The 11,289-nt window shown below is 42.1% G+C and overlaps 1 protein-coding gene across 1 annotated transcript; it reads right to left on the bottom strand.

Moving 5' to 3' along the window:
- Nucleotides 1-1,324: 1,324 nt before the first annotated feature.
- Nucleotides 1,325-9,564, bottom strand: LOC139413105 (T-cell-specific surface glycoprotein CD28-like). The gene is made up of 4 exons (XM_071160168.1): nt 9,171-9,564; nt 5,377-5,733; nt 4,508-4,638; nt 1,325-2,772 (listed from the first exon to the last, which is right to left on the bottom strand). Exons 1-4 carry the CDS (start codon nt 9,247-9,249, stop codon nt 2,650-2,652), a joined length of 690 nt encoding a protein of 229 aa, XP_071016269.1. The 5' UTR covers nt 9,250-9,564; the 3' UTR covers nt 1,325-2,649.
- Nucleotides 9,565-11,289: the final 1,725 nt, after the last annotated feature.

Below are 11,289 nucleotides of genomic sequence, written 5' to 3'. Positions count from 1 at the left end.
TCCCCTCTACCTTACCTGACACCCTAGACCCACTTGCTTACCGCCCCAATAGATTCACAGACGATGCCATCGCACTGCACACTGTCCTATCCCATCTGGACAAGAGGAATATTTATGTAAGAATGCTGTTCATTGACTGAAGCTCAGCATTCAACTCCATAGTACCCTCCAAGATCATTCTTAAACTTAAGGCCCTGGGTCTGAACCCCGCCCTGTGCAACTGGGTCCTGGACTTACTGATGGGCCGCCCCCAGGTGGTGAAGGCAGGACAAATCACCTCCACTTTGCTGATTCTCAACACTGGGGTCTCACAAGGATGTGTGCTCAGCCCCCTCCTGTACTCCCTGTTCACCCATGACTGCGTGGCCACGCACATCTACTTAATCATCCAGTTTGCAAACGACACAAACAGTAGTAGGCCTGATAACCAACAATGACGAGACAGCCTAACAGGGAGGAGGTGAGGCCTTGGGAGTGTGGTGCCAGGAAAATAATCTCTCATCCAACGTCAACAAAAGAAAGGAGCTGATTGTGGACTTCGGGAAACAGCAGAGGGAGAACCCCCCCTATCCACATCAACAGGACTGCAGTGGAGAAGGTGGAAAGCTTCAAGTTCTCGTCATACACATCACTGACAAACTGAAATGGTACACCCACACAGACTGTGTGGTGAAGAAGGCGCAACAGCGCCTCTTCAACCTCAGAAGGCTGAAGAAATTTGACTTGGCACCTAAAACCCTCACAAACTTTTAAAAATCCACAATTGAGAGCATCTTGTCAAGCTGTATCACCGGCTGGTAGGGCAACTGCACCACCCACAACCGCAGGGCTCTCAAGAGGGTGGTGCGGTCTGCCCAAGCATCACCGGGCACCCCGCTATCATCCAGAAGGCGAAGTCAGTACAAGGTGGTACCGAGAGACTGAAAAACAGCTTCTCTCTCAAGGCCATCAGACAGTTAAATACTGTTAGAATACTGTTAGCCATCACTAGCACTTTAGAGGCTGCTGCCCTATATACATAGACATGGAATCACTGGCCACTTTAATAATGGAACACGAGTCACTTTAATAATGTTTAAATATTTTGCATTACTCATCTCACATGTATATACTGTATTCTATCCTATTCTATTGTATCTTAGTCTATGCCGCTCTGACATTGCTCACCCAAATATTTATATATTCTTAATTCCATTCCTTTACTTTAGATTTGTGTGTATTGTTGTGAAATTGTTAGATATTACTGCACTGTTAGCTAGAAACACAAGCATTTCGCTACACTCGCAATAGCATCTGCAAAACACATGTATGTGACAAATACAAGTGGATTTGATTTTCAGTTTATTTTTTTATACATTTGCAAAAATGTCTCAACTCAGGTACAAGGTATTGTGTGTAGATTGATGAGGAGAAAAAAAACAATTTAGTACATTTTAGAAAAAGGCTGTAACGTAACAACATTTGGAAAAAGTCAAGGGGTCTGAATCCTTCACGAATGCAGGAATGCATACAAGTATGTGTAATACATAATGTAAAAGTAGTGCACTATAAAGAGAAAAGGGTACCATTTGGGATGTAGCTACTGTTTCTTTGTGACATGAAACCTGTGCAGCCCTCATAGTCTGCTGGTTTAATGCGTTTGCCCTAACTACATAGAAACTGCAGGGTGTGCAACATCAAGGTGCCGTCCCTCTTATGCATACTCTAGTGCATAATGGCACAAAACATAAGCCTCCAAGGACACAGTAGACAGGAAATTATGCTAGGTATGTTTTTTTCGTTTTAGTCATTACAGCAGTTTTTTGTATTTCAACATTTCCTTGTGGCTGAGTTACTTAAGTTAACCTTCAAAGGACGAGTTGTAAGATGTTCTATAAAAATCTGTAAACAATGGTCCAAACTAAAATATTGCAATACACTGAAACAGTTGAGAGAGGCCTGTAGCTTGGGAATGCTCGATTTGAAGCACCAGCTTGATTTGATTTTTTTAAAAACTACTTAACTACAGTAACAAAATATTCCCATTACAAGGACAAGCAGGGATTTGTAATTCAGTGTGCCAGTTTCAATGGAACATACATGACAATCAGTGGGACAAGCAGGGATTTGTAATTCAGTGTGCCAGTTTCAATGGAACATACATGACAATCAGTGCCTCTCAGAGAGAGTGTGTGAAAATGTGGTTCAGTCCCCTCAAATTCGGAAACCACTGTTTCCTGTATGACCCATTCACCACAGAGCTAGGGTCTTCCTCTTCACTACATACCCACTACAAATCAGATATGATATCCCTGTGGCTGTATGCTTAACCCCATTGTGTGTGTGGGCGTGTGTGTTCGTTCTGTATGCAAGGGGATATTGTTTTATATAGTATACTGCCCACAACTTCAAGAGTCCATTCTCCATAGTTTCCCAGAAGATCATATTACATCAGACTATAATTATTTGATAAACATTTATAAGATAACTCAAATCTTTATTTACACGCAATCAGATGTACAATTAGATGTGCACCTCATCATTTGAAGAGCTAGCTTTCATGTTTACATCAAGAACTTGGTCTGTTTCTCCAGTCAGCTCTCAAGGGCCAATAAAGGCTCAACTCGTGTTACTTTTGTATGAGGATGTCTGATCTGAGGATGACAGTGATCAGTATCGTCCCATTCGGATTGGATGCTGGACCCCCTGCTTCTTCCTGTGCCCCCTGAGTGGAGCTTTGGGTTTGATGTTCATGTAGTCACTCTGGGAACACTCCACTCTCCTCAGTCTGAGCTGAGGATCAAATTCACAGAAAGAGGTGGAGAGTGAGTAGGGTGAGCTGTGTATATGTATGTAGTTGTGCACAACTGTCTCCATGCATCATTTATGTTTTCATTAAATAAAGTACCAGTCAAAAGTTTGGACACACCTACTCATTCAATTGTTTTTCTTTATCTTCTACATTGATGTCTTCACTATTATTGTACAAACTATGAAATAACACATATGGAATCATGCACTAACCAAAGTAGCCACCCTTTGTCTTGATGACAGCTTTGCACATGCTTGGCATTCTCCCAACCAGATTCATGCAGTAGTCACCTGGAATGCATTTCAATTAACAGGTGTGCCTTGTTAAAAGTTATTTTGTGGAATTTCTTTCCTGCGTTTGAGCCACTCAGTTGTGTTGTGACAAGGTAGGGGTGGTATACAGAAAATAGCCCTATTTGTAAAAAGACCAAGTCCATAGTATGGCAAGAACAGCTCAAATAAGCAAAGCGAAATGACAGTCCATCATTACTTTAAGACAAGAAGGTCAGTCAATACGGAAAATGTCAAGAACTTTGAAAGTTTCTTCAAGTGCAGTCGCAAAAAACATCCAGCGCTATGATGAAACTGGCTCTCATGAGGACCGCTACAGGAAAGGAAGACCCGGAGTTACCTCTGCTGCAGAGGGTAAGTTCATTAGAGTTAACTGCACCTCAGATTGCAGCCCAAATAAATGCTTCAGAGAGTTCAAGTAACAGACACATCTCAACATCTGTTCAGAGGAGACTGTGTGAATCAGGCCTTCATGGCCGAATTGCTGCAAAGAAACCACTACTAAAGGACACCAATAATAAGAAGAGACTTGTTTGGGCCAAGAAACATGAGCAATGGACATTAGACCTTGGTCTGATTAGTCCAAATTTGAAATTTTTAGTTCCAACCGCTGTGTATTTGTGAGATATAGAGTAGGTAAACGGATGATCTCCGCATGTGTGGTTCCAACTGTGAAGCACAGAGGGTGCTTTGCTGGTGACACTGTCAGTGATTTATTTAGAATTCAAGGCACACTTAACCAGCATGGCTACCACAGCATTCTGCAGCGATACGCCATCCCATCTGGTTTGCACTTAGTCCCACTATCATTTGTTTTTCAACAGGACAATGACCCAAAACACACCTCCAGGCTGTGTAAGGGCTATTTGACCAAGGAGAGTAATGGAGTGCTGCATCAGATGACCTGGCCTCCACAATCACCCAACCTTATCCTAACAGAGATGGTTTGGGATGAGTTGGACCGCAGAGTGAAGGAAAAGCAGCTAACAAGTGCTCAGCCTATGTGGGGACTCCTTCAAGACTGGTGGAAAAGCATTCCAGGTGAAGCTGGTTGAGATAATGCCAAGAGTGTGGAAAGCTGTCATCAAGGCAAAGGGTGGCTACTTTGAAGAATGTCAAATATAAAATATATTTTGATTTGTTTAAAACTTATTTTAGTTACTATATGATTCTTATTATTTCACAATTTTGATGTTTTCACTATTATTCTACAATGTTGAAAATAGTTTTAAAAAACTTGAATTGGTAGATGTCTCAACTTTTGACTGGTACTGTACACTATATTGCATTGTTGGACCAAATAGTTAATTGTGCATTGAATTTATGCCAAGGCTTGAGAGATTACTTATGTGTTTTCATCACAGCACCTCATGGATGTCAGGCAAGTTACCCTCTCTTTGAGTAAAGGAAGCAAGATGTCACTCACCCAGATGACAAAGGCGAAGACCGTGACAACCAGGCCATAGATGGTGGTGACCCAGAACCCCAGCATCCATGCCCAAACAGGGACACCATGCACTCTAGGGCCTACACATCCCCCTGCCTGGCACTGAAATGCTGACCAACCAATCAGAGAGAGAGAGAGAGAGATGTGAGTTTTAAACTTCAAGGAGTATTTTTACAGATCCAGATTAAGCCTACTCCTGGGGTACTTTAGTTTTTCCACTGAAAGTGCATTTTAAGTAAAAGAAATAGGCTTATCTAGGTCCAGTAAACTGGCCAGTTTGGTCTTTAAGCATAAGTACATCATTAGAATATACACTGAGTGCACAAAACATTAGGATCGCCTTCCTAATATTGAGTTGCAAACCCTTTCGCCCTCAGAACAGCCTTCCCACAGTTGTGTCAAGTTAATTGAATGACATTTGGGTGGTGGACCATTCTTCATACACGCAGGAAACTGTTGAGCATGAAAAACGCAGCAGCGTTGTAGTTCTTGACACACTCAAACCGGTGGCACCTGCTACCATACTCCATTCAAAGGCACTTAAATCTTTGTGTTGCCCATTCACCCTCTGAATGGCAAATATGCACAATCTATATCTCAATTCCTTCTTTAACCTGTCTCCTCCTCTTCATCTACACTGATTGAAGTGGATTTAACAGGTGACATCAATAAGGGATCATACCATTCACCTGGTCAGTATATGTCATGGAAGATCAGGTGTTCCTAATGTTTTGTAGACTCAGTGTATAGTCCTATAAATCAAGATATAGCATTTTGAACTACTGTGCATGCATGCATGCGTATTTGTGTGTGCTTGTATAGATCAGTTCCTTTTGAAGTAAACATACCTTCAACCAGGACCAAGGTCTGAGGCTCGTCTGGTACTTTCTCAATGGGAGGTGGGTACATGGGGTACCCCTCACAGGTATAGACTCCAGCGCGCTCCGTGGTCATTCCAGAGAGGACAAAACTGACCGTATGGTCCTGTTCGTTCACCCTCAGCCCCAGACCCTCCCCAACAGGACTCACTGTCTCTGTGGAGTTGTGGTTGTGAGCACTGTCGTGAGTGTGGTTGCCAACCTCGACCAAGCCCAGGTAAAGGTGGAATCTCATCTCCTCCTGGTCCTTGCCTGTCAGGTTGGGGCATCTGACAGATGCAATGCCGTTGACAGACACACGGACCACATAGAACGTTCTGAGCTTATCTGGTGAGGGAAGGTCAAAAGTCAAATAGAGGCAGTCAGTTGTGCGCGTTATATCAGAGGGAAGTAGACAAGGACCCTGTTTTAATATTTCCCTCCTTCTTTCCTTGAAGGAATCACTGATCTGACACAGCAAGATTTGGTGAGTGCAATGAGGTGTAAACCTAGCCTTGGTGCCAGTCTATTTCAGCTCTCTTGCCACATCCTTATGGAATTGTCATGCCAAACAGATTACTGTGAGACCAGACTTTTCAGCTTGACAATGACAGCATCTGAGTCATTGTCAACAGATCTGGGACCAGGCTAGTAGAAACCTACTCTGGTTACAAGTCTTTTTAGCTAGCGTTCCACTCCTGTCCTTTGCCAAATTGCTTGTCTCTTTGATCTTGAACACACACACACACATAAACCGCTATGTACAGTGCCTTGCAAAAGTATTCATCCCCCTTGGCGTTTTTCCTATTTTATTGCATTACAATCTGTAATTTAAATTGATTTTTATTTGGATTTCATGCAATGGACATACACAAAATAGTCCAAATTGGTGAAGTGAAATTTAAAAAAGGACTTGTTTCAAAAAATTCAAAAAAATTCAAAACGGAAAAGTGGTGTGTGCATATGTATTCACCCCCTTTACTATGAGGCCCCTAAATAAAATCTGGTGCAACCAATTACCTTCAGAAGTCACATAATTAGTTAAATAAAGTACACCTGTTTGCAATCTAAGTGTCACATGATCTGAGTATATATACACCTCTTCTGAAAGGACCCAGTGTTTGCAACACCACTAAGCAAGGGTGAGCCCAATGAGCTCTCCAAACAGGTCAGGGACAAAGTTGCGGAGAAGTACAGATCAGGGTTGGGTTATAAAAAAATATCCGAAACTTTGAACATCCCACAGAGCAACATTAAATCCATTATTAAAAAATGGAAAGAATATGGCACCACAGCAAACCTGCCAAGAGAGGGCCGCCCACCAAAACTCATGGACCAGGCAAGGAGGGCATTAATTAGAGAGGCAACAAAGAGACCAAAGATAACACTGAAGGAGCTGCAAAGCTCCACAGCGGAGACTGGAGTATCTGTCCATAGGATCACTTTAAGCCGTACACTCCACAGAGCTGGGCTTTACAGTAGAGTGGCCAAAAAAAAGCCATTGCTTATAGACAAAATAAGCAAACACGTATGGTATTCGCCAAAAGGCATGTGGGAGACTCTCCAAACATATGGTAGAAGGTACTCTGGTCAGATGAGACTGATGACACTATCTTTTTGGCCATCAAGGAAAATGCTATGTCTGCCACAAACCCAACACCTCTCATCACCCCGAGAACACCATCCCCATAGTGAAGCATGGTGGTGGCAGCATCATGCTGTGGGGATGTTTTTCATCGGCGGGGACTGGGAAACTGGTCAGAATTGAAGGAATGATTGAGGGTGCAAAATACAGGGAAATTCTTGAGGGAAACCTGTTTCAGTCTTCCAGCAGGACAATGAACCTAAGTATACTGCTAAAGCAACACTTAAGTGGTTTAAGGGGAAGCATTTAAATGTCTTGAAATGGCCTAGTCAAAGCCCAGACCTCAATCCAATTGAGAATCTGTGGTATGACTTAAAGATTGCTATACACCAGTAAAAGCCATCCAACTTGAAGGAGCTGGAGTAGTTTCGCCTTGGAGAATGGGCAAAAATCCCAGTGGCTAGATGTGCAAAGCATATAAAGACATACCCCATGAGACTTGCAGCTGTAATTGCTGCAAAATGTGGCTCTACAAAGTATTGCCTTTGGAGGGGTGAGTAGTTATGCACGCTCAAGTTTTCAGGTTTTTTGTCTTATTTCTTGTTTGTTTCACAATAAAAAATATTTTGCATCTTCAAAGTGGTAGGCGTGTTGTGCAAATCAAATGATACAACCCCCCCCCCCCCAAAAAAAAATATCAATTTTAATTCCAGGTTGTAAGGCAACAAAATAGGAAAAATGCCAAGGGGGTGACTGTATTGCTATACTTGTGAGGACTTTTGGGGGACTAACAATTGATTCCCATTCAAAATCCTATTTTCCATAACCTTAACCCCTAACTCCAAACCCTAACCCCAATTCTAAACCTAACCTTAATTCTAACCCAAACCCTGAACCTAACCCCTAAGCCTAAAATAGCTTTTTAACAAGTGAGGACTTGTAAAAAATTATCTGCATTTTTGAAGACTTTTGGTACTCACAAGTATAGTAAAACGCGTGCACACACACTAGGGTTGCAGAGGGTCGGAAGCTTTCCGGTAAATTTCTGGTATTTTTCTGAAAATTGTCCATGGGAAGTTAAGCCCTGGCATTTTGCTTAAATTCTTCTAAAAAGTTAGCTTATAACAGTGAACCTTTTTTGTGGGATACACATAAGGCAATTCTAGGTCTTGTGGCATATTTTGTTTAAACTATCCCCAATTCAGTGGAATTGCAACCCTCTGCACGCACAGTGCATTCTTCCATCACATGTGCAGTGCACTCTTTCACACACGCACACACACACACACACACACACACACACACACAGGAAATGGCTTCTGAGGCTTACCTAGCCTTTTTACCCTCTCAAATTTGAACTATTCGTATGCATCATTTCACAGTATTTTAACCCACACATTGAACATGCTCCAAAACAAGTGTTGTGGCTTGAGATTCCAAAAAGAGAAGCAGTCCCGTAACTGTGTGGACTAGAACATGTGAGTCACTTAGTTGAATCCTTATCACCCCCACCCCTGCCGTTTCCTTTCTGCAAGTCCTATCACAATGAGGAAACAACAACTTCAATGCATTAAATAAACCTGCTTATTCTATTCATAATATAGCTGCAGTCTAGATGTTGAAGCATATCCACATTTGTAATTGGGGTTTAACTGCACTCCTTTGAGTAATGTGCTGGAGGAATTCAAACCACTGCAACTAGCATCCCCACCTGATAAAACCATGCAGCTTGGTGAGCATTGAAATCTTAAATGATCTGCAACCCTTTGATTGGGCAACCTTTTGTTCTTGTTATCAGAATGTTCTGGTCGTGCTATGGATCATGCCTGAGGTGACATTTGTTGATACTGAGAATATAGATGAACGTTAATGACAAAGTCCAATGGTGAAACATTCAGGCAAATGTAATAATTTTGAGCTGAAACGATTCCCTTTTCTACATACGTTACACCATCCTGGACTTACCCAGATCTTTTTAAAATTTTTGTCCCAAATCTCCCCCCAGCTTTTTGTTTTGTTGTTACATATACATTCTACACACATTTTACATACATGCCACTTTTTTCACAATAGTTAAATAGGAATAATAAAGTAATTTGTTATACATTACATCTGGATAGATGGTACTTATACATTATACATCGTGTTTTCAGTCATAACTATTGTAGAGCGTGAGCTTTTAAACAGGCTCAGATCTTACCTTTACAGTTGTTTGAGCTTATCATGTTGGCAGCGCTGGAGAGGGAGAGGAGGATCGTGGGTATCCAGTAAACGTTCATCTTGAAAGTTCTCAGTTTTGTCGTGAAACTGAAGCTCCCCTGGTATCTTTTTACAGTGCACAACAATCAGGGTAAATGCAATGATACGCTGTATGCCAAACAGAACGAGACAGTGACTGCTCTGTTCTACCTAAACATACCTAAACATACAACACATGCTCGTCACACGATGACAGCGTGCATCTCATAACATCCTTCCCTGTCACCTGTCATTGTGAACAACAATCTGGCCCTCGTCGACTGTAAGCAACTCTCTCTGCTGCACATCTAACAGGGTGACTGACTGCACGGACTCTTGAGTAAAAAAACATCCGCACTCTGTGGCAGTGCACTCTGAACTTTCTGCCCTCAACCGGTGTGTGACTTTTGATGCCCTTCGAATTTGATACTTCCCTGTGTGTTAGGGCTCTGAACCTCATTTCGCATTAGTCATATGTTTGATTTCCCCCTCTTATCTGGGGACTGTCATATAGACTCGCTCCATATCATATTTCACTGCTTCTGGTAGAACTCGCAGAGACCCACCTGGACCACGGCACCAATGTGAGTGACCGGGGTTCGAACCTGGGTCTTGCCCACAAGACTGTGTTAGCCTGCTGAGCTAGAGCATAATGCAAGTGTTCAAGTCTCAGGCAGTTACTCATCACACGGTTGTTACATAGGCCTACCTAGCACCTGTCAGTGACAACCATCGCACAAACGGGGGTTTGGTCTGTGGTTGTGACTGTCTCCTGCAACAGTCAGTCAGGTAAACTAACAATGTTGCACTTATATTATCACAGACGTGTAATGCGCCAAATCGTATAACCATACACCACGTTGTGGCAAATGTGTAGGCCAACATTTCCTGTTTTTTATTCGATTTTTGAGTAAACCTTCCAGTGAGTGTCATTATCCAGAGTCACTTCACATCATACAGATAGATACCTTAACTAGAAATTGAGAGGCCTATAGTTTGTTTGGGGAGAGCAGAGAGATTTACTGGTCTCCTTTTAAATCTCACTGCAGCGATAGGCAAACATACACAAGTCAAATTTGATTTGTTACATGCGCCGAATACAACAGGTGTAGACTTTACCCACACACACACCTACTGTAGCTCACCCCAGCCACTCTCTACATTTACATCTTTATAAAATAATAATCAAGTATGTGCCATTTAGCAGACACTTTTATCCAAAGAGAGCATCATGCTCTCCCGACTGGGCCCCACAGGACATGATTCATTTTTTACATTTGTCTGCAAAATATAGTCAACTCGGACTAAAGAGAGGAGTTTTCTCAGTGTGACTACATGAACACCAAACCCAGAATTTCCCCCAGAATAAACACACACTCGCACGTGACTGTCGGTCATATCAAGGCTGAAGAGCTGCGGATGAGTCTTTCATGATCATCCTAACGGCTCTGCTACACTATAGCAGTTGGGCGTCCGGCATTGAAAGCAACATTAATGGTGGGGTTTTTTTATAAAGTTTTTTTGTAGGCACAAAAAACTTTCATGGTTCGTTGGACAAAGCCTATAGGAAAATGTATGGAGTTTTTGGGTAAATGCCGAAAAATAAGGTCTGTGGTAAACACGGGCTTAGGAGATCTTATACGTTTTGTTCTATGAGATAATCTGGGCACTTTGAAGCATTTATGTAATACATTTTTAAAAAGCACATACAGCACAAGGCTTTGTAATTCATGATAACTGACTGACATTATCTCGTAGAACAAAACTTATAAAAATCTCCTAAGCTTGTGTTAACCTCAGACCTTTATGCGGAATACGTTCCAAGTGGCACCCTATTCCCTATAATGCACACCCTGGGCGAAAGTAGTGCACTATAAAGAGAAAAGGTTTCCATTTGGAACATAGTCACTATTACGTTGTGACACGAAACCTGTACAGCCCTCGTAGTCTGCTGCAGTGTTTGCCCTAACTACATAGAAACTGCAAGGTGTGCAACATTAAGGAGCAGTGCCTCTTGTGCATACAAAAGTGCACAATTGCACACAAAAAACAACCTCCAAGGGAAACTTAAACAGGAAATG

Source organism: Oncorhynchus clarkii, chromosome 7, assembly GCF_045791955.1.
Source record: "Oncorhynchus clarkii lewisi isolate Uvic-CL-2024 chromosome 7, UVic_Ocla_1.0, whole genome shotgun sequence".
NCBI lineage: Eukaryota > Metazoa > Chordata > Actinopteri > Salmoniformes > Salmonidae > Oncorhynchus > Oncorhynchus clarkii.
This window is presented reverse-complemented; position numbering and strand designations above follow the sequence as displayed.